Source organism: Mustela lutreola, chromosome 1 (assembly GCF_030435805.1).
Source record: "Mustela lutreola isolate mMusLut2 chromosome 1, mMusLut2.pri, whole genome shotgun sequence".
In the NCBI taxonomy this organism is placed as follows: Eukaryota; Metazoa; Chordata; class Mammalia; order Carnivora; family Mustelidae; genus Mustela; species Mustela lutreola.
The window spans coordinates 57,084,190-57,111,150 of NC_081290.1; the positions used below are offsets into that span (position 1 = coordinate 57,084,190).

A 26,961-nucleotide genomic window follows, 5' to 3' on the forward strand; every position below is an offset into this window, starting at 1 on the left:
TCCTGTTCCTATTTTCCCCATAAGGTCTGTTATGTTTTAGTTTCTACATTGCATGAGTTCTTCCAAGAAGTCATAGTGTTAATGCTGAGACACCCATTACCTTAAGATTACTTATTATTACTTGTCTGGTAAATGGATTTCACTCACTCACTTGAGAGGACTACTAGAATCCCCCAATTTTGTGGACATAATATTTTTCATTGTGGCTATTACCCAATCTTCATCTGAGTGAAACAGAGTAAAATACCTTACACAAGTAAGGTATAGGTGTCAGGAATACAGGTAGCCCTCAAAAATGTGCTAATACATTGTTCGAATGCCATCAGTATTCATTAGTCTGTTGGTATCGTATTTATGTGGGGATCTTATCTTTTAATAATAAAGCTGCTTTGAAGGAGGCATCACGAGAATGGTAACCTTGAAACAATATGTTCCCAGAACAATATGTTCGCCACATATTGGTGATATTCTTCTGTGAGACTTCATTAATTAATATTTATACAGACTTTACTATTAACAATATATTTTTTTAAAGATTTTATTTATTTGACACACACAGAGAGAGATCACAAGTAGGCAGAGAGGCAGGCGGGGGAGGGGGGAAGCAGGCTCCCTGCTAAGCAGAGAGCCCAATGGGGGGTTCAATCCCAGGACCCTGAGATCATGACCTGAGCCAAAGGCAGAGGCTTAACCCACTGAGCCACCCAGGTGCCCCAATTAACAATAATTTTTTTAAAAGATTTTATTTATTTATTTGACAGAGAGACACAGCGAAGAGAGGGAGCACAAGCAAGGGGAGTGGGAGAGGGAGAAGCAGGCCTCCTGCGGAGCAGGGAGACCAAGGTGGAGCTCGACCCCAGGATCCTGGAATCGTGACCTGAGCCAAAGGCAGATGCTCAACGACTGAGCCACCCAGGTGCCCCTACTATTAACAATAATTTGGCAGTACTTGACAAATGTAGGACATGTATCCATCACTGTGGTATCATACAGAGTATGTTCACTGCCCTAAAAATCCTCTATGTTCTGCCTAGTCATCTCTACGTCCCTCCAATCCCAGATAATCAGGCCCCCCCCGTCTCCCTTTTCACCTTTTCAGAATGTCATATAGTTAGAATTATACTACAGCATGTAGTATAATTTCCAAATTGACTTCTTTCACCTAGTAATATGCAATTAAGGTTCCTCCATGTTTTTTTCTGGCTTGATAGCTCATTTCTTTTTAGCACATCATAATAATGCCATTGTCTGGATACAAAAGTTTATTTATCCATTCACCTACTGAAAAAGACATCGTGGTTGCTTCTAAATTTTGGCAATTATGAATAAAGCTGCTATAAAAATCAGTTGCAGGTTTTTGTGAGAACATAACTTTTCGACTCCTTCAGATAAATACTAAGGAATCTGATTGCAGGATTGTACATACAATGCATTTTTAATAAGGATCACAGCAAAGGCTGTGTATCTTTTTGTTGCTGGAGTATACCAAAAATTGTGGCCACAGGCTATGCATTATAGACAAAGTGCAGTTGTTGGGTTTTTGGCAATGGTGTCAACATTTGTTAACTCATTCACACTGGTAGACTTCAAATAATGCCAAAAGGACTACTCTAGGATCTCATGAGTTGTGAAGGCCTAGCATGCTACTCAGTTACCTTGTTGGTCTCTCTGATATGAACTGTCAGAAAATAGAACTGAAGGCTATCGATCTGAAGGTACAGGAAGGGACAAAGATGGCTGGTGAGATGGGTCACATGATTAAGTGTAATTCAGTGAAAAACAGCATGTAGAGAGCTAGTCAAGAGAAATCTCTCTTGTTTGGTCAGTTTAGGATTGGACAGATGTTAAATATTGAACCTAAGGGCTGGGACTTTATATGAGATGGAAAGCTTTACTGGGCATTCTGGAACAATGTTGGAATGTAGCTTTAGGAAGGTGCCAGGAAGGTGCCAGGAAGGTGGCAGCAGAAGCCATCTGAGAAAACAGCTATTGCTATAGGAGTAGGATTAAACTGTAATATGCAATACACAACATGTAGCACATTGTCTCTGGGCTAGCACTCTCTTGACATAGTTTTCTTTTATGAGACCAACACACTACTTATTGCACTAATGAGGTACCTGGCATAGCTTTCTTTTATAGTAATATAAAGGGTTGGTAACATCAGGCCGACCTACAAATAGGGACAGAGGTCAGGGTTTGTTACAACAGTGGCAATTTTAGTTGTTGGTTGCCTTAGGAGGGAATTGGAGATATCAACTTGGGCTAGTTATTATAAATGCTTTAACTATGGCTAAGTAGCCTTAATAGCTGGAAATCTACTGCATACAGTATCTGCCTACACTTAAAAAGATGTGCATCTGGGGGAGAATTCAGGGACTGGTAGATGCCTTTGATTTAAACTTGGTTAGATGTTTTCTTGAAGGATGACATGTTCCAAATATTTTATGTTGTTTTAAAAAGGCAAGCTTTTCTTTGGAGGTCTTATTTCCTATCTTCCAAGAAAAGTAGTAGGACTAAAGAGTTTATTTCTCCTGGATGTCAGAGCATGGTGTACATCATCAATGTTTTAAACCAGAACTAAATTGTTGGAGAAACAACTGCATCTAGGTTTCCTTTTAATGAATAAAAAGAATGGAGGGAAATTCACAGTAGCCCTGAAGCAATCTGACTCATACAGCTGTCCTTAATAGTTGAGGGAACAATTATTAACTCTCTTCCTCTCATAATTAAAATTTCCAACAAGGATCCTCACTTGTTTTTAATACTTCTTTCCCTCCAAGAAATCTCAAACCACTAGAGCTTTTTTTTTTTTTTTTTTTTTTTAAGATTTTATTTTTAAGTAATCTCTACATCCAACACAGGGCTTAAACGTAAAACCACAAGATGAAGAGTAACATGCTCTATGTTGGAATGCATCAGATGCCCCTGAAACCACTACAATTTTAAGGATAAACTATGTCATATCTCCCTATTTTTTTTTTAAATATTTACCTTATATAGCTAAAGAAAAATGGAGCTAAATAAAAGAAAAATGGAGCTAAACACGCTCGTGTTTTGTTTGCCCTCCTTTTTCTTTACTTATCTCTGAAAGGTGCCTTAATGGGAAGTCACAGGAGTTTTGGGGAATAGGTTCAAACCTTAAGTTTTTGGTCTAAGTTTTGGAATTTTAATTTGAAGAGACATATCCTTCATTAGAATTCAATGTAAATCAGAGCTATACATATCATGATAAGCAAGTACACCAGTATAATTCCACAGGCCAAATGGGCTCTGTTGGGACAGATCCCTTCTGGCCAAAACTTGAAAGATCATGAATGTGTGCAGTGATGCTTAAGATATATGCACTGAAGTTGACTGCTGTGGATATATAACCACACTTCCAAGCAATAATGCTCTTCAGTCAGCTGTGCATATGGCTTAGCCATCCTTTAGAACAAAATTTCAATTAAGATGACCAACTATTTGTAGTTGAGGGTTTCATTAATGCAGTCATGTAATATGGTTTCACGTTACTGATTTTGTACTAAATGAATCTTACCTACCTGTTCCCAGAATGTGTTTGTTATATGGTAGGCACTCAATAAATGTATTAGAAAGAATAAATTAGGGGCACCTGGGTGGCTCAGAGGGTTAAGCAGCTGCCTTCAGGTCAGGTCATGATCTCAGGGTCCTGGGACTGAGCTCTACATTGGGCTTTCTGGTGAGCAGGGGTCTTCTTCCCCACCCCGCACTCCCCCGCCCCGACCTGCCTCTTTGCCCACTTGTGATCCCTCTATCTGTCAAATAAATAAATAAAATCTTTAAACAAACAAACAAAAAGAATAAATGAGGGAACGACTGACATTATTTTTACTATTACTGTTACCTTATTTGAAAAATAAGTATTTGAACAATTTAGTAATATGTAAGACAAAGGCTGGTAAAACACTTTCTTTTTTTTTTTTTTTTTTAAAGATTTTATTTTATTTATTTGACAGAGAGAAATCAAATCACAAGTAGACGGAGAGGCAGACAGAGAGAGAGAGAGAGGGAAGCAGGCTCCCTGCCGAGCAGAGAGCCCGATGCGGGACTCGATCCCAGGACCCTGAGATCATGACCTGAGCCGAAGGCAGCGGCTTAACCACTGAGCCACCCAGGCACCCGGTAAAACACTTTCTAAAGGAGGATAATCAGGGGCCCTGGGTGGCTCAGAGGTTAAGCATCTGCCTTCAGGTCAGGTCGTGATCTCAGGGTCCTGGAATCAAGCCCTGAATTGGGCTCTCTGCTCAGCAGGAAGCCTGCTTCTCCCTCTGCCACTTTCCCTGCTTATGTTCTCTCTCTTACTGTCTCTCTCTGTCAAATAAATAAATAAATAAATAAATAAATAGGATAATCAAAGAGATCCTATTTCATAATAAACTGCTTATAATATTAAGTAGTAGAAAGAATGGTCCTATAAAAACATAAATGTAAACTATGTTTAAATTTAGCTTATAAAGTTTAACACCTAGATCTACCTAAAAATAACTCACATAAAAATACTAGTATCTTATTATTATAGGTATGAATTATTATTCTTTTACACAAAGACAGCTGTCATTTAATGATTCTGGTCTTTTATATTTTTATTACTTCTATTTCAACCCAGTCCTCCTTGGGAGTTTATAATTGGCTATGCTTCAGACTCTTGTATTCAAAAAGTATTCTTAAAGAGCTTACTTCCTCTCCTAAATCAGATAAATCACTTACAGTAATAGAGGTAATGTATTAGGGTATAGACCTGGTAGATGGGATAATGAAAGCATGGGAAGTCCTTTTTTTTTTTTTTTTTTAAGTTGATTTATTTTTTTTTTTTTTTTTTTTTTTTTTTTAAAGATTTTATTTATTTATTTGTCAGAGAGAGAGAGAGTGAGAGCGAGCACAGGCAGACAGAGTGGAAGGCAGAGGCAGAGGGAGAAGCAGGCTCCCTGCGGAGCAAGGAGCCCGATGTGGGACTCGATCCCAGGACGCTGGGATCATGACCTGAGCCGAAGGCAGCTGCTTAACCAACTGAGCCACCCAGGCGTCCCTTAAGTTGATTTATTAAGTAATCTGTACCTCCAATGTGAGGCTCTAACTCATGACCCCACGATCAACAGATGCATGCTCTTCTGACTTGGCCATCCAGGCACCGTGGGGTTAGTTCTTCTATAACTGAAAAAGGATGCAAGATACAAGCTAAATGGAACACATACATAAATAGAAAATGGTGCAAGTTTGATACAGAGGGTATCAAGTCTGATACAGAGGCTGCCCAGCCTCTACTCAGCAGGGAGCCTGCTTCTCCCTCTCTCTCTGCCTACCTCTTTGTCTGCTTGTGATCTCTCTCTCTCTGTCAAATAAGTAAATAAAATCTTAACAGCAATATTTATGTATTTATTTATTTTTAAGTAAACGCTGCCCCCAATGTGGGGCTCAAACTCACGACCTGGGGATTAAGAGTAGCATGCTCTACCAATTGAGCCAGCCAGGGACTCTAAAAATACAGATTTGATCAGTTTCCTCATAATTCAAAAACCTCTAATGGTTCTGAGCTAGTGCATCCTCCTCAGGACAATATCCTTTAAATGTAAGCCTTATCTATCTCTCTAGGTGTCTCCTTCATCCCATACCTTCAAACAATTCTACATTTTAAGCTCTAAGACTGTTGAAGTTCTTGAAATACACCATGCACTTCCATGATTCTGCTTCTGACTAGTATTGTTTGTATCGAACACCTGTAAGCCATTTAAAATTCTTTTTTTTAAAGATTTATTTATTTATTTATTTGACAGATCACAAGCAGGCAGAGAGGCAGGCAGAGAGAGAGGAAGGGAAGCAGGCTCCCTGCTGAGCAGAGAGCCTGAGCGGGGCTCGATTCCAGGACCCTGGGATCACGACCTGAGCGGAAGGCAGAGGCTTTAACCTACTGGGCCACCCAGGCACCCCCAATTCTCTTCATTCTTGAAACGATTTAGCTCAAATGCTAAAGCGTTCATCCATTTAACTAACATTTAAGTACTTACAATGTACCAGGCACTGGCCATATAAAGCAAAAAAAAAAAAAAAAAAAAAAAAGATAGTGAAAAATTAATATAAGGAAGTATCTGTTCAGTTCTTATAATGAATAAATCGGAATTACATCACACTGATAAAGATTAAGAACATTAAGTAAACAAGGGGTGCCGGGGTGGCTCAGTGGGTTAAAGCCTCTGCCTTCAGCTCATCAAGCCCCGCATGGGGCTCTCTGTTCAGCAGGGAGCATTCTTCCCCCTCTCTCTGTCTCTGCCTGCCTCTCTGCCTACTTGTGATCTCTGTCTGTCAAATAAATAAATAAAATCTTTAAAAAAAAAAGTATGTTAAGTAAAAAAGCAAGCTGCAAAAGGGTATTACATTACTGGTTGTTAAAATTATGCAAAACAGTACTATGTATGAAATTAAAACACAAAGGTGCTTGGGGGAGTGGTTACCTTGGGCAAGAGGAACAGAATGAAATTGTGTCGAGTAGACAAAGGACTTCAATTTATATTATCAAACAATTTATGTTATTTATTTCTCCAATTAAATGGCAAGTACACAATGTATGAGTTACACTTCTGTTTCTATCTTTGTCTAAAATAATTCTACTTTTTAAAAGAATCGATAAGGCTTGATTCCCTCCTGCAGGCATTGCCGATCGGTCTCCTAACCCGTAACTTAACATTACCTTCCATCTCTTGTACTCCCTGTTTCCCTTTATGCACGCCATTAGCACCCCAGACCTTAAGGATAGGAAGTTCCCGGTATCACCTCTGGGTATATTCACACGTTATCCACTTCAGCAGATTCCTGTTCCCTGCAGCCCTCTCAGGCCTGAGAAGAATTTCAGTCTGACCCTTTCAGCCGACCCTAGAATAGCTTCCCTCAAACCTCCTTCTCCCGGGAGACCTCGATTCGTCTCTTGAGCAAAACCAGAATGTGCCTCCCCCGACGAACCCTGGAATATCGCCCCTTACAAGTCTGAGGTCCAGTCATATCACTGGCTGCCTTTCTCCTCACCTCCACCCCAGAGCCGCAAGCCTAGCGTTTCGCCCGTCAAGCAGCGATTCAGCGCATCCCTCCCTTCCCTACGCAACACCACTTCCGGCCGAAACCTACCACCCATAAACATCTCACTTCCAGTAGGAAAAGGACAGGCTCGGCTTTCTGCGCACGCGCCAAACCAGAGGCCCGGTCCGCCTCTTCCCTGTCCAAGCGCTCCCGCGGTAGTCTCGCGGTATTTCCTTCTCCCGCGGGAGTTACTTGAACACTCGGGCGGTAATTCCAATTTGGGGGCTCAGCTGCGGGCTAACCCGATCCTGAGGGGGCTTTGTAGACTTGACGTTCCGTCGGGCCCCTGCACCCCGGAGCGGACGAGGCTTGTCCCGGCCAGGTCCGCCGCCATGGGGGCGGAGAAAGAGCCGCTGCCGGTTAAGGAGGCCTTCCAGCGGACGCAGCAGCCGCACCAGAACAAGATCACCAGCGCTGAGCCGCGCCTACCGCACGGTAAGCGCGGCCCCGGGGCTCGCCCCTCGCCCTCCTGGGACCAGCCTTCCCAGGAGCCTCCCGTGGCCCTCCGGACTCCAACCTTCTGAACCTTCCCCACCCGGTTCAGAGAGGTCTGGAGGTCAGCCCGACGTCGCCCGGGCACCCCCTCTCCCCACGGGCCTCCGGCCGCCCCTCCCCCCTTCCCGCGGACCCGCGAGTGACTCGTGAGCGCACGCACATCCCGGCAGTCTTATAATAAGAGGATTGTAGTGAATTTTGAGTTTTAGTACCATTTTACCTGGTTTACTTATTTAGAGACCAGTATTGCATTTAATGATCACAGTTCGGTGTCTCTTCAGGTTAAGAGCTCACTGATTTTAACATTAATCTGCATTTCATTAACCAGGTTTAAAATACATACATAAATACAAATTTGTGTTTATGCCCTGTAATGATTTTAACAAAACACACTTCTTTGTTATTGACAAAATCAGTGTAAGTAAGCGCATCTTTGCTACAAACCAGATATTTTTCAGGTTGATATACTTAATTGGCTTTTATTATGGTTTTATAAGAAATAGAAAAAAAAATGGACTAGATAGACTGCAGGAGCAAGATATTGGTGGAGCCGGGGACCTAAATTTTGTCTGGTCCCAGGAATTCAGCTAGATACCAATCCATTCTGAACACCTACAAACTCAACAGGATATTGAAGAGAAGAATAGCAGCAATTCTAGGAACAGAAAAGCGATCACTTTCTGGAAGTTTTAAAAAAATGACCGAAGAATGATGTTGAACAAACATATATGGTTGGCTAATTTATTCAGAGGGAAAAAGATAGAAAAAAAATTTCTTTTTCTCAAGCTAATTTTTCTTATTTGGCAGGATTACACAAAGATATTTTTAAAAAACTATTTCACTGGATGTTCAATTTTTTTTTTTTTTTAAGATTTTATTTGTTTAACAGAGATCACAAAGTAGGCAGAGAGGCAGAGAGAGAGAGAGAGAGAGAGAGAAAGTGGCTTCCTGCTGAGCAGAGAGCCTGAGGCAGGTCTCCCATCAGAAGACCCTGAGGTCATGACTTGAGCCAAAGACCTAGTCTTAACCCACAGAGCCACCCAGGTTTGTTTCACTGGATTTTTTTTTTTTTTAAAGATTTTATTTATTTATTTGACAGACAGATCACAAGTAGGCAGAGAGGCAGGCAGAGAGAGAGAAAGGAGGAAGCAGACTCCCTGATACCAGGACCCTGGGATTATGACCCTGGGATCATGACCTGAGCCCATGACCTGAGCCCAAGGCAGAGGCTTTAACCCACTGAGCCACCCAGGCGCCCCTCACTGGATTTTTAAAAACATTTTTTGATTAGTAAATATTTTACATGCTCCAAGTATATAGAAAGAAATTCACCGAGAAGACTTGCTCCTTTCCTAGTCCCCATCCAGTATTTTCCCTCAGTCTTTTACAGATAACCATTTTTAACTAGTTTCTTGTTTACCCTCAGGGCTTCATGCAGATACAAGCAAATGTGAATATGTGTTCTTTCATTTCTCCTTCAAGATTTTCTACATTGTTCTGCACTTTGCTTCTTTCATTTAATAGTATATTCTGGATACTCCTTATTAGTTAGATTTCTTCATTTTTTTTTAAGCTGTCACATGTTCTATTTTGTGGACATGCTCTAATAGCCAGTGCACTACAGGTACACACTTGTGTTTCCAGTATTTACGTATTAGAAGTGACTTTTTTTTTTTTTAAAGTAATTTCTGTACCCAGTGTTGAGAGCTCGAATTCACAATCCCGAGATCAAAAGTGGTATGCTCTACTGACTGAGCCAGTCGGACACCCCTAGACACAAAGCTTTAATGAATACATATTTCCTACATTTGCAGGGGTAGCTGTCAGATTATCTGAGGGGAATTGCTGGGTCAAAGAGGAAGTGTATTAGTAAATGTGGTAATTACAGTTGCCCTTCATAGAGTGGTCCATTCTATCCTCCCAGCAGCCAAATACGAGAGCTATTGCTTTTTTGTTTGTTTTTGGGAGTGTTTGGGAACCACTGAAATATAATTGGAAGTTTTTTTTTTAAGAGTTTATTTATTTGAATGAGAGAGAACACAAACACAGGGAGCAGGCTCCCAGTTGAGCAGAGAGCCTAGACCCTGGGATCATGACCTGAGCAGAAGGCAGATGCCCTACCCCTACCTACCCATACACACTAAGCCACTGAGGTGCCCCTGGGAGAATGTTTTTGACAGATATGAACATTTGTAAGTAATATCCTGAGTAGTGTGGGAATAGGAGTTAAAATGATAAATGATATATCAAAGTGAAATTGCTGTGTTATAGGCAGGTGAAATTATAAAAGAATTGACAACTGAACTGTATTTGGTACATTTTTCTAAATAGACTGAAGGATGTGTAGAGGAATCAAAACAGTCTTTTGTAATCAAAGTCTTATGCTGCTTTAATCCATGGCAGAAGTAATTCAGAAACAGGAGAGACACAAGTAAATGATTACCAAGTCTTTCTTCCTTAATCATTTCTTCTGGATAGATGATTAAAAGTTATTAAGGAATAAAGATTTAGTTTGATGAGACATTAATATCTTGGAGAGTCTTAGGTCAGTGCTAGGGATAAAGACTTATCAATGTAGTTTGTGAAGGATTGGTTTTATATTTCTGGTTGTCAGTAAAGCATTTTTTCAGGAGGCATTTGTTCATACCTTAAATACATTATGATAGTCTGTAAATATGAAATCTGCAGCGGAGCAAGAAATAGAATTTGGACCAGTTTATTACTTCATTTAGCCAAGTAGAGGGAATATGAAGACAGTGACATTTCAACTTATTTTAATTATTTTACTTTATCTTGAAAGTACTCTGCAAGTTTTCTCAATTAGTATTAACATTTGCAGTGAGTGTATGTATCATCCAAAAACTTACTGGGTGAAAGCCTTTAGGGCTTTAATAATTTAGAGAGAAGACAGCTAGGGGTCTAAATTATATGTGATGATAAATAGGGGCACCTGGGTGGCTCGGTTGAATGTCCAAGCCTTGATTTCAGCTCAGGTCATGATCTTGGAGTCATGAGATAGAGCCCCACATCGGGTCCCTGCTACCAAGTCTGCTTGTCTCTCTCTCTCAAATAAATAGTCTTTTAAAAAAATAAATGTTATGTGTGATGATAAGTAAGTTTATGTTATATGTACCTACATACACATATTTATGTCACATGAAAGTCACGTTATACATTTTTTCTGTAGGATAAAATATGATTATAATCAAAAGCTAATTTATTATATAATGCTAGATTTACTTTATTATTATAATGCTAGCTTTACTTAAAAAAATTTAAGAACCAGTTTCAGGTAAATATATTTAAATGAGAATTCTACTTAGGAAAGAAGTTAAATTTTGGTCCAAAAATTATTGCATCCTGTTATTTGGCAAATATTATTTCAGATAAGGGTTATTTTGAGACTATATTAAATGCATATGTAGTATATCTATGACTATGAATGACATTAACGTTAAAGCCTTTTTCTTTTTTCTGTTATTTATATTTTTTATTTTTTTGCATAAATTGTAACTTCCTCATGAGTTATTATTAAATTCTAGAATTCTGAACTTAGGGAAAATCAGATGGTTGTCATTATAATGCCTCCTGGGAATAATTTGATTTTTTTTTTCTTTTCCTTTTTAGGATTGAGGCATATAGCAATGAAGTTCAGTGTTTGTTGTGCCAGATTCTAAATAAGTTCTTGGGAAATATGCTGGGAAAAGGCCAGATTGATAATATTTTGTGCATAAAATGGATGAAGCTCTTACTAGACTAAAAGTTAAAAATCCAAATGTGAGGATACAGGTAGACGCGGCTCTTTCAAGACTTAAGACCTATGGGTAATGATTGCCCCAAGGTTAAAGGTAAGTGCTACCTCATGGTTTTTGTTTGATTTAAATGCACAGTAGTTAAATTTTTCCTTATTAATTATGTAATATATGATGAGAGAAGGGTGTATGTAATACATGCACACATCCCATTTAAATATATGTTGTTTCAATAGCAATCCTTTGATACCAAATGGGTACCCTGTAATTTAAATACCCAGCATTAGAGTAGACCTACAGGTCAAGCAAGGGCTTATTCCCACAAAACTGCCCCCACTTCAGATACTAGCCACAAGTCTCAGGTATACCCAAACTACTTGCAGTTTTACCTACCTAACTACAAATTTGGGGGATTCCCATGACTGCCACACCCCCAAATAAGATATGAGAATTCTCTAGAATAACGGAACAGAATTCAAGTAGGTGCTGTGCTTACTATTACTGTTTTGGTTTTTTAAGATTTTATTTACTTATTTGACACAGAGAGAGAGATCACAAGTAGGCAGAGAGGCGGCTGAGAGAGTGGGGGAAGCAGGCTCCCTGCTGAGCAGAGAGCCTGATGTGGGGCTTGATGCCAGGACCCTGAGATCATGACCTGAGATCAAAGCAGAGGCTTAACCCACTGAGTCACCCAGGCACTCTATTACAGTTATATTGTAAAGTTTACCACTGAAACAGCCGAATGGAAGAAATACATAGGGCAAAGTGTGGGGGGAAAGGAGAGCAGAGCTTCCTTGACCTCTGTGGGTATCCTATCTTCCCAGCACATTGATGTGTTCACCAACCTAGAAGCTTGAGCCTGGTTGTTTCAGCGTTTTTTTTTTTTTAATGAGATTTCATTGAATAGGTGTATTGGATTAAATCATTGGCTATTTGAACTCAATCAGCAATTCCTCTCCCCTATCTGAAAATAAGAGGATGGGCCTGAAAATTCCAGCCCTGTAATCACCTAATTAGCTTTTCAGGTGATGAGCTTCCATCCTGAAAGTGTCTAGGGACCACTAACCTCCACCTTGAGTCACCTCATTACCATTAACTCTAGTTAAAGTTACTCTGGATTCCAGAATAACCAATGACACTCTTTTCACTCAGGACATGCCAAGGTTTTTGAGCACTGTACCAGGGACAAAGATCAAATACATTTTTTTTTTTTAAGATTTTATTTATTCAGGGGACACCTGGGTGGCTCAGTTGGTTGAGCAGCTGCCTTTGGCTCAGGTCATGATCCCAGCGTCCTGGGATCGAGTCCCACATCGGGCTCCTTGCTCGGCAGGGAGCCTGCTTCTCCCTCTGCCTCTGCCTGCCATTCTGTCTGCCTGTGCTCGCTCACTCCCTCTCTTTCTCTGATAAATAAATAAAATCTTAAAAAAAAAAAAAAAGATTTTATTTATTCATTTGACAGAGATCACAAGTGGGTGGAGGCAGGCAGAGAGAGAGGAGGAAGCAGGCTTCCTGCTGAGCAGAGAGCCCGATGTGGGGCTCAATCCCAGGACCCTGGGATCATGACCTGAGCCGTAGGCTTTAACCCACTGAGCCACCCAGGCACCCAATACATTTTTTTATTACTTCATAAAAGAATAATAAAATGAACATATATCCCAGCATCTGAGTTAAGAAATGGAATGCTGAAGTACCTTTTTAAGTGTCTTGTGCCTTTTTCTGAATGTATTTCCTCTTCCTTCCTTTCCAGAGGAAAACACTATCCTGAATTTTGTGTCACTCATTCATTACCGTGCTTTTCTTTAGAGTTTACTTTAGTTTTAAGGCTACCTAGATGTATCCCAAAATATGTGCTTTATCTTTGCCTTTTTTCACCTTAATATAAATGGAGTTATATTACATATATGCTTTTGTAACTATTTTTTCCACTTAGTACTGTTTCTGAGAATCTAAAATCCAAATTTATGCTTGTAGCTAGAGTTCATTCCTTTTCACTGTTAGATAGTAATACAGCACACTTGGATTTTCCAGTCTATTGTGTGCTGTTATGAGCTAAGCTTTTTTTTTTTAAACCACAGTGAGATATCACTTTATATATTTATTTTTAAAGATTTTATTTATCTATTTGAGAGAGCAAGGGAGAGATAGCACAAGGGCAGAGGGAGAGGGAGGAATAGACTCCCAGCTGATCAGGGACCCTGAGATGATGATCCAAACCAAAGGCAGACACTTAACCAACTAAGCTACCAATGAACCCCATGAACTGAACTTCTATCAGGATTCTCAAACATGTGTAAGAATTTCTTTGGCTAATAATGCCTAGAGGCAGAGTTGGGACTGAATTATGTATCCACAAAGTTCATATGTTGAAGCCCTAACTCTCAGTACCTCAGAATGTGACTGGATGTGGAGATTGGGTCTTAAAATAGGTGACTAGGTTAAAATAAGGCGTTTGAGATGGGGCCCTCATCCAGTCTGACTGGTGTTGTAAAAGAAAAGGAAATTAGAACATGTCTATTTAGAGAGGAAAGACCATGTGAGGGCACTGCAAGAAGATATCTGTCTACAAGCCAAGAGTCTCAAGAACTCAAACCTGTCGACACTTTGATCTTTGTTCTTCTAGCCTCCAAAACCAGAAAGATAAATTTCTGTTGTTTAAGACACCTAGAATACATTATTTTTTGTTAGGGCAACCCTAGTAAATTAATAAAGTTAGAATCGTTAGGTGGTAGGATTATGTATCTATGTAGCTTAGTTAATAATACTGTTATTTTTCTTAAATAATTGGACTAATTTCCAATTAGCAGTGTATGAGAATTCTTACTTTGCATTCTTGCCCATGTGCGATATTGTCAGGCTTTACTTTTTCTAGTCTGGTAGGGGAGGACTGAAATCTTAATGTTCATTTTAATTGCATTTTTCTGACAACTAAGAGTTGAACATTTTCATATGTTTCTTGTTTCTATGTCAATAAAATACCTTTTATATCTTAGTCCACTTTTTTTTATTGTGCCATGTTGTTACTTATGGACAGAAGTTAATTTTATAAAATTTATCCTTTAATTGGAGTGCCTGGGTAGTTCAGTGGGTTAAAGCCTCTGCCTTTGGCTCAGGTCATGATCTCAGGGTCCTGGGATTGAGTCCCACATCAGGCTCTCTGCTCAGCAGTGAGCCTGCTTTCCCCCTCTCACTCTGCCTGCCTTTCTGCCTACTTGTGATCTCTCTCTGTCAAATAAATAAATAAAATCTTTAAAAAAAAATTTTTTTTTATCCTTTAATGGCCTGTGCTCTTTTTTTATCTTATTTAAGAAATTCTTCCCACCCCCAGAGTATAAAAAAAGATATTCTCTCAATATTTTTCTGAATGTTGTACTTCACATTTAAATCCTTCTACTGGAATTTTTTTTTTAATGTTTGGGAAGTATACAATTTCATATAATTTCATTTTTCCCCATATGAATAACTGTTGGCCCAGCCCTATTTATTTATTTATTTATTTATTTATTTATTTATTTATTTTTTTTAAGATTTTATTTATTTATTTGACAGACAAAGATCACAAGTAGGCAGAGAGGCAGGCAGAGAGAGAGGAAGGGAAGCAGGCTCCCTGCTGAGCAGAGAGCCCGATGCGGGGCTCGATCTCAGGACCCTGAGATCATGACCCGAGCCGAAGGCAGAGGCCTTAACCCTCTGAGCCACCCAGGCGCCCCAACCCAGCCCTATTTATTGAATAGTTTTTTATTTCTCCTCAGCTGATCAACAGTGGGAACTTTGTCACCCATCAGAAGTCTGCATGGAATGTCGTCCTCTTGTCTCTTTCAGTTACAATTTTTATCCACCACTAGACCAGCATTACATTGCCTCACCTTTTTTTAGAGAGAGAGAGAGAGATTGATTGCAGGGGTGGGGGAGAGAATTTTTTTTTTTTTAATTTTTTTTTTAAAGATTTTATTTATTTGTCATAGAGAGAGAAGCGAGAGCAAACACAGGCAGACAGAGTGGCAGGCAGAGGCAGAGGGAAAAGCAGGCTCCCTGCCAAGCAAGGAGGACGCTGGGATCATGACCTGAGCCGAAGGCAGCCGCTTAACAAACTGAGCCACCCAGGCGTCCCAGAGAATATTAAGCAGACTCTACACTCAGTGTGGAGCCCAATATGGGACTAGTCTCATGACCCTGAGGTCATGACCTGAGACAAAATCAAGAGTCAAATGCTGAACCGACTGAGCCACCCAGGCACCCCTATGTTGCCTTTTTTTTTTTTTTTTTTTTTTTTTTTTTTAAGATTTTGTTTATTTGAGAGAGAGGGGGGAGATCACAAGTAGCGGGGAGGGTAGTGGGAGAAGCAGATTCCCCATTGAGCAGGGAGCCTGGTGCAGGACTCAATCCTCTGGGATCATGACCTGAGCCGAAGGCAGACACTTAACTGATTGAGCCACACAGGCATCCCCACATTGTCTTAATTATTATGTTTTTATAATCTTAATATCTGATAGTATTTTTTTTTTGAAGATTTTATTTATTTATTTGAGAGAGAGACAATGAGAGAGAGCATGAGTGAGGAGAAGTTCAGAGGGAGAAGCAGACTCCCCATGGAGCTGGGAGCCCGATGTGGGACTCGATCCTGGGACTCCAGGATCATGACCTGAGCCGAAGGCAGTCGTTCAACCAACTGGGCCACCCAGGCGCCCCATTGATAGTATTTTTAAAAAGTTTTTTAAAAGATTTTATTATTTGACAGAGAGAGAGATATCACAAGTAGGCAGAGAGGTAGGCAGAGAGAGGGGGGAAAGCAGGCTCCCTGCTGAGCAGAGAACCTGATGTAGGGTTTGATCCCAGGACCCTAAGATCATGACCTGAGCTGATGGCAGAGGCTTAACCCACTGAGCCACCCAGGCGCCCCTCAAAAATTTTTGTTTTAAATGATAACATGACATATAATTGTTTAATAATCAACATGTACGTGATCCTGAAACAAATGTGGAAGTAGAGCTAAATAATTACATTTAAGCATAGGAAATGGGTTTTGCTTCTAAGATTAAACAATCTTTTCAAGGCAGCACAGTGAAAATCAAACTAATGGGACTTTTAAAAGCCATTTCTAATATGGGACTCAAGTTTGGGGTCTTTTGGGTGGGGTTTTAGTGGAAAAAATGTGGTGGGCCATGGGTTGGTAATTGGAGAAGCTACTTTAATGTATTAATTTTATAGGTTTCAGTGGTTTATTTTCTTTTTCCTTTTTTTTAAGAGATTTTATTTATTAGCGAGAGAGCGCAAGCATAGAAGGAGAGAGAGAAACAGACTCACCGCTGAGCAGAGAGCCAGACTTCTGCTAGATTCCAGGACCGTGAGATCATGACCTGAGCCAAAGGCAGATACTTAACTGACTGTGCCTCCCAGATGCTCCAAAGGCTTATTTTCTTAATAAATACAGAATGCATCACTTGTTATTTAATTATATTGGGTCCTTACTACTTTGTCTTTTTGTTTGTTAAGATTTTGTACTTAGCATAGAGAATTCCATGTCTTCAACAGGCTAGTGATAATAGCATGTCATATGTACATAAAGTTAATAGATTTGAAAATCATACTTCTTTTTTACTGTTATGAAAAATATCAAAGAGAATAGTAAAATGAACTGTTATCAATATTTGACCAATTTAGTTTCTGTTCCTTGTCTCAATGGCCCCCTTCCCCATATACACGCACATATACACACACTTCCTGCACCCTACTCTCAGCTAGAATTATTTTAAGTCTTGGCCATTATAGCATTTCATCTAATATCCAGCATTCAGGTTTTTCTAATTTTCTAAAAAAAATGTCTTCACCCTTGTTTCTTTGAATTGGAATCTAAACCATGTCCATATATTTTGTATGATTAATAATTCTTACTGTATCTTTTAATACGTAACAGGCTGTCTTCGCCTCCTTGACATTTATTTGTTGTAAAGATTAGGTCATTTGTCTAGCTGAATTTTTCATATACTGGATTTGACTGATTTCATCTTCATACTCAAGCTTTTCTACCATGTGTATTTCCTATAAACTGATGGTTAAGTTTAATCATGGCTACATTGAAGTTTTAACTTTGGGGAGGTTTTAACCAAAGTTAAAACTTAGGTAGTGGCTTCTAAACAAAACTTCTGTTATGTTGATTTTAGGAGGTGAATGACTTTAATAACATTTTTGAAATGGTGTCCTAAAATATATGAATAATGGATTACAAAGCCGTGATAGAATTTCTGTAAACCAGGTTGCTCTATATCCTACCTCCTTTAACTTCCTTATTTATACAAATGGGAAACTAAGGCTCAGTTAAGTATTTGCCAAAGGCCAAACATTTAATTTAATAGAAGTAAGGCTCCTGAGGTGCCTGGATGGTTCAGTTGGTTAAGCGTCTGCCTTCGTTCAGGTCAGCTCATGGTTTCAGGATCATGAGATCAAGCCCTGCATCAGGCTCCACGCTCAGCACAGAGTCTTCTTGAGATTCCTGCCTCCTTCTCCCCATGTTCATGTACTCTCGTGCCCTCTTCCCCTACCCCCCACCCCAAATAAATAAAATCTTTTTTAAAAGAAGACAGGGCTCTTTTCCACCTTCCATTCCTTTTATAATTTTGCCTCAGTTGTAGATCCCTCCACCTAAAGGTGTTTGTGCCTCAGAAAAGAGGTGTTCAGGATAGCATCTTTGCCCATCCAACTAATTTTTTGAGCTAAGAAGGTAAGACATAGTATGCTGTAAACTTTGAATGCTTTGAGTTGTTTTTCGCACTGCTGGTGTGGTAAATAAGACCTGTGAAAGTAGTAGTCACAGAAAGGTCTTAGTTAGGATCTAAACCTGAATGAAGCTTGGTATATCCAGGATAGAAAGAATGTAATAAAATCTTTTCCTTTTTCCTTGAACATTTATTATTTATGTGAGAGAGAGAGAGAGCGAACACGAGCAAGGGGAGGGGCAGAGGGAGATAAAGGGGAAAAAACTCCCCACTGAGCACAGAGCCTTTCTCAGGGCTTGATTCCAAGAACTTGGGATCAGAAATCAGAACTTGGATGCTTAACTGTGCATCCGACTCTTGGGCCATCTAGTTGCCCCTGCAATAAAATCTTTATAGGCCACAATAGTAGTAGGTTATTTGGTCCTAAATAATTTTTATTTATGGTACTTGTTCACCTCATTTCTTTTTTGGGCTAGTATGGTTTGTTTTCCATTTTGATTTCTATTTATCCTATAAATACTAGGTGTAAATTAATACTAATTTGAAGAAAATGAGTTACGTAACAATACAGGAAAACTAGAGGGAAGTTACATTCTTCTACAGCTTTTATAACTGAACAGATGCTTTGAAATCAGTGATGCGAAACAATCTTCTATAAGCCTCATTACCCTTCACTGAGATATCTTAGTTACTTCATCTGTTTGATATGTAAAAGTGGCCTGCAGTGACAGGCTCACTGTTTTCTTTTTTTGTGACTCTCCACAAACTTGGGAATTTGCAAAAGCAATGGTTGTAGGTATATGACAAAATAATTCATCATTAAGAGCCATTACCTTGATTATTTTATTTTTAAAAGATTTTTATTTAGTCATTAGAGAGAGAGCACATAAACAAGGGGAGAGGTAGAGGAAGAAACAGATTCCCCACTGAGCCAGCCTAGGAGCCCACGGTGGGGCTCGATCCCAGGATCTGGAGATCATGACCCAAGCCGAAGACACCTGAGCCACCCAGGCACACCCCTTAGTTATTTTCTAACACATTAGAAATATGTTAGCTGATAGGGCTTTGTAAATTTATAATTCAACTAATACATAAATGCAACAGAGAAAAAATCCCAAATAAATACAATGCAAATAAAAATTCGGGAGCATTTTATTTAATGTGATAAATATGCTGTCTTTATTAGTTCACTCCAGTCTGTGATACACCAGGGCAAGTCTCACATGTCTGATACACTATTAACACCTGTTTCTTGTGTTCTTAATTTGAGTATTTAAAGTACTTATTTAAAGTACTAATAAGTAGTACTACAGTGATTCTGTTTTCTATAGTCTTTTTTTTTTTTTTTTAAAGATTTTATTTATTTGACACAGAGAGAGAAACCACAAGTAGACAGAGAGGCAGGCAGAGAGAGTGGAGGAAGCAGGCTCCCTGCGGAGCAGAGAGCCCGACATGGGGCTCGATCCCAGGACGCTGGGATCATGACCTGAGCCGAAGGCAGAGGCTTTAACCCACTGAGCCACCCAGGCGCCCCTGTTTTCTATAGTCTTATTCATCCAAAAGAATGATAAAGTTAATGTCTCCTAAGCATTGTTTAATTTTTATGAAAAATTAGTGTTTTATGTTCTTTTATTCTCAAGTATAACTCAATTTCTGATTCAGGGTTTTTAGAAAGCAACTGATGCTATCCAGATATTTTTCTTGAATGCATTAAATTTTGGGGGGGCATAATAGGTAAAAGGTTGAGACATGACAGTAATAATAAAAAAATAGACAAAATATATGAAACTGTTTTTTAAGACATCAAGGAATGAAGTATATGAACCCTCAAGGAGAGGAAAGAAACAAGGTGAGTTCTATGATTGCCCCAGCTTACTACCTTGAGGGAGTTTTCCCATTGCATCACAGGGAGGAAGAAACAGGGAGAGAGAGCCTGGTGGAGTCTGATGAGATAGTTGAGAGTCTGGTGAAACCGATGTGGTTAGAGTTTGTAGCACAGAGTACTACAGAGAAGAGAGTTGCACAGGAAAAGAACTCTAAAAACTTGAGTTTTCAGGTCAGTACTAATCAGTCCATGTAGCTGAGGATATTAATTACCTGAGGCTGAGTAAAAGATTACTGGAAGTATTAGAGCATCTCCAAAAGGGTTGGGAATAATAGCTGCACCAACAAGACAGACTAGAAAACCTCAATGTTCTCAGAGCTTTGGGTAGAGTACATTTATGGGTTTCACCTCAGTTGTGGGGAGTAATTTGTCCTTGGTTGAGCATTGTTCTCTCTTGTGTTTAAAGCAAGACCTGAAAGCAATAAATCCTTTTCAAGTAACTGTACTAGAACAAAGATTTGCAGGAATGCAAAAACATTGAATACCCAGAAAGCTAAAATTCCTAATGTCTAGCATCCAATCAAAAACTATTAAAGATGTAAATAAATAGGAAAATAGGACCCATAATCAGACAAATCAATTGAAACTGACACAGATGTTAAAATTTGCAGACATTATATTGTAACTCTTCCAATTGTTGAAAAGTTTAGAGACACAGAAGATGGAAAAACAATCTAGATGTGTGAAATATAAAACACCAGATGGGAATAATGGCAGACTTGACGTCCAGCAGAAAAGATTCATGAGTTTGAAGACCTATCAATGGAAACTACAAAATCACAGAAAATTTTTAAAAAGCATCTAATGTACTATAATAGACTAAGAAGTGGAGAAGAAATGTGAAGAAACTGTTGAAGGAATGAGAGCTAAAAAGTGTCTAAATCTGTCAAAAACTGTAAACCTATATAGATTTAGGATCAATGAGTCCCAAGTACAAGAAGCATGAAAAAACAGGGGCACCTGGGGGGCTCAGTGGGTTAAAGCCTCTGCCTTCAGCTCATTTCACGATCCCAGTCTCCTGGGATCGAGCCCAGCATTGGGCTCTTAGCTCAGCGAGGAGCCTGCTTCCTCCTCTCTCTGCCTGCCTCTCTGCCTACTTGTAATCTCTGTCAAATAAATAAAATCTTAAAAAAAAAAAAAAAAAAGCATGGAAAAAACAGTACATTGGGACGCCTGGGTGGCTCAGTGGGTTAAGCCGCTGCCTTCGGCTCAGGTCATGATCTCAGGGTCCTGGGATCGAGTCCCGCATCGGGCTCTCTGCTCAGCCAGGAGCCTGCTTCCCTCTCTCTCTGCCTGCCTCTCCGACTGCTTGTGATTTCTCTCTGTCAAATAAATAAATAAAAAATCTTAAAAAAAAAAAAAAAACAGTACATGAAGGCACCTAATTGTTTCATACCAGTGAAAGAAAGGAAAAAAAGACCAGAGGGTAAATGCACTATCCAAGTAATTTGGAAACAAGGTTAAAATATGAGAATGACCTCAGATTTCTTTCAGGTAACAAATTGTAGAAGTTGACATACATAATATACTAGAAAGAACCTGTCAGCCTAAAATTATATGCCCAGAGAAAATGTGTTTTAAAAACAAAGGCAAGGGGCACCTAGGTGGCTCAGTGGGTTGGGCCTCTGCTTTCGGCTGGGGTGGTGATCTTGGGGTTCAGGGATCAGGTCCCGCGTTGGGCTCTCTGCTCAGCAGGGAGCCTGCTTCCCTCTCTCTGTCTTTACCGGTTGCTCTGCCTACTTGTGATCTTTCTCTGTCAAATAAATAAATAAAATCTAAAAAAAAAAAAAAAAAGGCAAGGGGCACCTGGGTGTGGCTCAATCTGTTAAGTGCCTGCTTTCTGCTCAGGTCATGATCTCCGTTTCCTGGGATTGAACCCCATTCCTGAGGTCCCTGCTCAGCAGAGTCTGTTGCTCCCTTTCCCTCTGCCTCTGGTCCCTGCTTGCTGTGCTCTCTCTCAAATAAAACCTTGAACAAAAGTAAAAACAAAGGCAAAATACTCTTTCACACTAAAGGTGAAAGAATTAATCACTAGCAGGTCTATTACACGAGAAATTTTAAAGGAAGTCAAGTCTTTTAAGGCTGACAGGAATACACTAGAGACCAAAAAGCAGGTCTGCAACTTGTTACTTAACTGCCATAAGCTATGGATTGTATGTTTTTTTCCCCAAGATTTTATCTATTTATTTGACAGAGACAGAGATCACAAGTAGACAGAGGCAGGCAGAGAGAGAGGGAGAAGCAGGCTTCCCACCGAGCAGAGACCCCAATGTGGGGCTCGATCCCAGGACTCAGATCATGACCTAAGCCAAAAGCAGAAGCTTAACCCACTGAGCCACCCAGGCACCCCTGGATTGTATGTTCTTTTTTTTTTTTTTTTTTTTAAGATTTTATTTATTTATTTGACAGAGAGAAATCACAAGTAGATGGAGAGGCAGGCAGAGAGAGAGAGAGGGAAGCAGGCTTCCTGCTGAGCAGAGAGCCCGATGCGGGACTCGATCCCAGGACCCTGAGATCATGACCTGAGCTGAAGGCAGCGGCTTAACCCACTGAGCCACCCAGGCGCCCCTGGATTGTATGTTCTTTAAAAAGATTTTATTTATTGCGAGAGAGCGTGCTCACAAATGGGGATGAGGGGCAGAGGAAAAGGGAGAAGCAGGCTCCCTGCTCAGTGGCCTTGATCCCAGTACCCTGAGATTATGACCTGAGCAACTCAACCGACTGAGCCACCCAGGTGCTCTGGATTGTGCTCTTTTTTTCCCCCCAGGGCTCCCATACAGATGATTATTAAAGCTGTATTAGGTGCATGATGGTGTTCACACTATTGTCTCTATTTTTTTTCTATTCTTAATATTTGAGATTTTCCATCATAGGATATTTTTTAAATTTACATTACCCAACAGTATATTATCTACAATAAATGAATCTAATTCAGTTTCATGTGAGGCTATGTTTAGATGACAGGAATCCTGTACTAACTGATTTTGTAACATATGTCCGACAAAGTGTTACACAGTTCTTATAAAACTGGATTTTGAAATCTCTATGGACTACAGTAATAAGTACTGCTTCTAAGTGTTCCATAATCGTAAAAAGAAAAGAAAAGAAAAGAAAAAGCTACTGTGCTGTTACTCTGCATAGGTTTTAATTAATTAGCTGGGACTTAAAAGTATACACACATATTCAAACATGCTGGAAGAAAATATGTGCATTGTTTTCCCTTCTGTCTTGCAATATGCTTTAAAGATATATAATAAGGTTTTATCAGTAACAATGGTGGGCTGACTAGGGACGCCTGTGTGGCTCAGTTGGTTAAGCAGCTGCCTTCAGCTCAGGTCATGATCCCAGTGTCCTGGGATCGAGTCCCACATCGGGCTTCTTGCTCAGCAGGGAGCCTGCTTCTCCCTCTGCCTGCCATTCTGTCTGCCTGTGCTCACTCTCTCCCCGTCTCTCTGATAAATAAATAAAATCTTAAAAATAAATTTAAAAAAAAAAATGGTGGGCTGACTAAGAAATTATACTGGGGACCTGAATGCATTTCCCTCCTTTATCAATAATCTTAGCTTGTTTCCAAGTAGCTTTTTAATTTTGTATATCTTATGCTTTTACTTTTAAAATACCAATAGTTTTTCTAAAGGAGTATGAGTTCTTTTTTTTTTTTTTTTAAGGTTTTATTTATTTTTTGGCAGAGACTGAGAGAGCAAACACAAGCAGGGGGAGTGGGAGAGGGAGAAGCAGGCTTCCTGCTAGCAGGGAGCCCAGTGCGGGGCTCGATCCCAGGACCCTGAGATATGACCTGAGCTGAAGGCAGACATTTAATGACTGAGTCACCCAGGCACCTTAAAATACCAATGATTTGATAAACTCACATATTAAATTATATTTATTATAATCTTCTATACTTTTACATTTTAAAATGTAGCTTGAATAGTGGTACCTGGCTAGCTCAGTTGGTGAAGCGTATGACTCTTGATCTTGGGGTTGTGAATTTGAGCCCCCCACTTTCGGTGTAGAGATTGCTTAAAAATAAAATCTTTAGGGGCACCTGGTTGGCTCAGTGGGTTAAAGCCTCTGCCTTCGGCTCAGGTCATGATCCCAGGGTTCTGGGATCGAGCCCTGCATTGCCCTCTCTGCTTGGCAGGGAGCCTGCTTCCCCTTCTCTCTCTCTGCCTCCCTCTCTGCCTACTTGTGATCTCTGTCAAATAAATAAATAAAATATATTTTTTTAAATAAGTAAAATCTTTAAAAGGGAATAAAAAAAGAATGTAACTTGAATGAAGTAAAGATTTGCTGTTTAAAATAAACATTAAAAAAATAAAAATAAAATAAACATTTTTCTTCATATTGTCATTATTTTATATTCCAGATCCAGGGGTTGAGCTTGAACTCTGTTTTCAATTCATAGTTAAAAATTTTTTTTATTAACTTTTTTTAAAAGTAATCTCTGTTCGGTGCCTGTGTGGTTCAGTCATTATATGGCTGCCTTTGGCTCAGGTCATGATCCCAGGGTCCTGGGATCGAGTGCTGAATTGGGCTCACACTTAGCTGGAAGTCGGCTTCTCTCTTTCCCACTCCCCCTGCTTGTGTTCCCTCTCTGGCTCTCTTTCTCTCTCTCTCTCTCTGTGTCAAATAAATAAAGTCTTTAAAAAAAAAAGTAATCTCTGTTCCTAACATGCAGCTTGAACTTATGACCTTGCGACTGAGAGTGGGATGCTCTACCAACTGAGCCAGCCGGGTGCTCTGTCACTTCATACTTTTTATTTATTTTTTAAAGTATGGTTTATGTGCAATTTGTATTAGTTTGATTAAAATGTTACAAGTTACAGATTTGAAAATGTCACACTACACATGGACTGAACATCTGTAGCTGAAAGTCTTGATACTTTCTGTCAGCAGCAGATGAAATGCCTTCACACATTAAACCACAAGTAATTGGATTTTATTAACCAACACTTAATTGTACAATTATTAGCCTTCCCAATAAAGCAATAATTAAATTGGCCATCTTATACCAGGGAAACAAATGAAAAGGCAACAAACTATCCTAACAATTCATATTTTATTTATTACCTACTTTCCATTACTTGTTTCTCATAACAGTTGCCAAGGATGATCGTGGTATCAGACTCAGACTTTAAGCAAGTTGCTTTGGCATTTTCTATAAAGAGATTTGCTGGTTTCAATTCACAATTAGCTTGTGACCCGGTGTTTAAGAAAGCACTATCCTATGCCATTTAATTTGCATTTAGAGGTAGGATAAGGCTTTGCTCAGTCTCATTTGAAGGCAATGATGAGTATTTCCAGATCTACATGTAAAATAGGAAGATGCTGCTACTTAGAATAAAACTCATAAAAGATACAAGTTGTTCAGGACACCTGGGTGGCTCTGTAGGTTATGCGTCTGCCTTGGGCTCAGGTTATGACCCAGTCTGGCATCAGCATTGGACTCCTTGCTCAGCGGGAAGTCTGCTTCTCCCTCTGCCTCCTACTGTCCCTGATTGTGCTCTCTTTCTGACAAAATCTTTTAAAAACATACAAGATGCTTAACATGTGTTAAATAAAACTTCCATTTTAAGAAATACTGAATTTCTGTAGAAAATGCCAAGTGTTATATTAGGCACTTATTTTTTAAATAAAGATTTATTTATTCATTTATTTAGAGAGCATGAAGGGGAAGAGGATGAGAGAGAATCTTGAGCAGACTTCCCATGGAGTGCAGAGCCCATCATAGGGCTCAACCTCACAGCCCCAAGACTGTGACCTGAACCAAAATCAAGAGTCGGATGCTTAACCAACTAAGCCACCCAGGTGCCTGCTAGGCACTTTCATGATGTTTTGTCATGGATTGCCATAAAGGTTAAAGACCTTGCCCGTGATCATGACCATGTGATGGTTCAGTGAAAGAGCCAAAGAACCTAAGTACTATGACATATATTCAAGTGTCTTTTGCACTTACCATGATTCAAATCATTAAGCATGGGATGAAATTTCTTGATTAATAGTTTGAATTTGTAAAAGCACTAATATAATTTATAATTTCCCTTTAAACTGAGAGGTATTGGGTGCCTGGGTGGCTCAGTGGGTTAAGCCGCTGCCTTCTGCTCAGGTCATGATCTCAGGGCCCTGGGATTGAGTCCCGCATCAGGCTCTCTGCTCAGCAGGGAGCCTGCTTCCCTCTCTCTCTCTGCCTGCCTCTCTGTCTACTTGTGATCTCTCTCTGGCAAATAAATAAATAAAATCTTTAAAAAAAAAAAAACAACTGAGAGGTATTCAACAACTAGTAATTTCTTTTTAAGTGAGTCTTAGTTAATGCCAGTGACCTGAAAACAGTACCAATGTTTAAAACCCTAATATAGTTAGCAATTTGGGGAAGTTTTCTACATAAATACCTTGTGGCCTAACAGGCTGCACTTTCATCAAACTGACAGCAAACAACAAATACCTTATATATTTAAAATGTGAAAAGTCATGTCAATCTAAAAGATTTACATTATATGGATGAGATAACTAAATGGTTTTTGTTTGTTTGTTTTTTAAAAGATTTTTATTTATTTGACAGAGAGAGATCACAAGGAGGCAGAGAAGGAGGCAGAGAGAGGGGGAAGCAGGCTCCCTGCTGAGCAGAGAGCCTGATGTGGGCATGATCCCTGGAGCCTGGGATCATGACCTGAGCCGAAGGCAGAGGCTTAACCCATTGAGCCACCCAGGCGCCCTGTTTGTTTGTTTTATCCAAAATGTGTTTATTGGGATAGTTTCTCATCTCGATTCAGGGGCTTTTAGTAAGCCTTCTGTAAGCCTTGCTTTCCTCTTGTAGGCTGCCAAAGGACAGTGGAACAACCAACACACCAAACTACCGTTTATGTATGGTTAAAAACCATGGTGATTTTGTAGCATCTTGGGCTCTTTCATGTCCATGAAATAGGAGGTGGGGCTCTGCACCAGGTGTTTCTTCTTCCTCTTCTCTCCTGGGGAGTGAAAGAAGGAGGTCCTTCTTGAGGGTCATGTTCTCATGGGGAGGTCGTCACCA

At 39.7% G+C, this 26,961-nt stretch overlaps 1 protein-coding gene across 1 annotated transcript; it reads left to right on the plus strand.

Annotated features, from left to right (window-relative positions):
- Positions 1-6,737: 6,737 nt before the first annotated feature.
- On the plus strand, positions 6,738-16,988 carry LOC131812185 (uncharacterized). Its single transcript, XM_059141730.1, has 4 exons — positions 6,738-6,795; positions 6,946-7,524; positions 11,212-11,432; positions 16,582-16,988. The coding sequence occupies exons 1-3, from the start codon at positions 6,738-6,740 to the stop codon at positions 11,259-11,261; spliced, it is 687 nt and encodes a 228-aa protein (XP_058997713.1). The 3' UTR covers positions 11,262-11,432; positions 16,582-16,988.
- Positions 16,989-26,961: the final 9,973 nt, after the last annotated feature.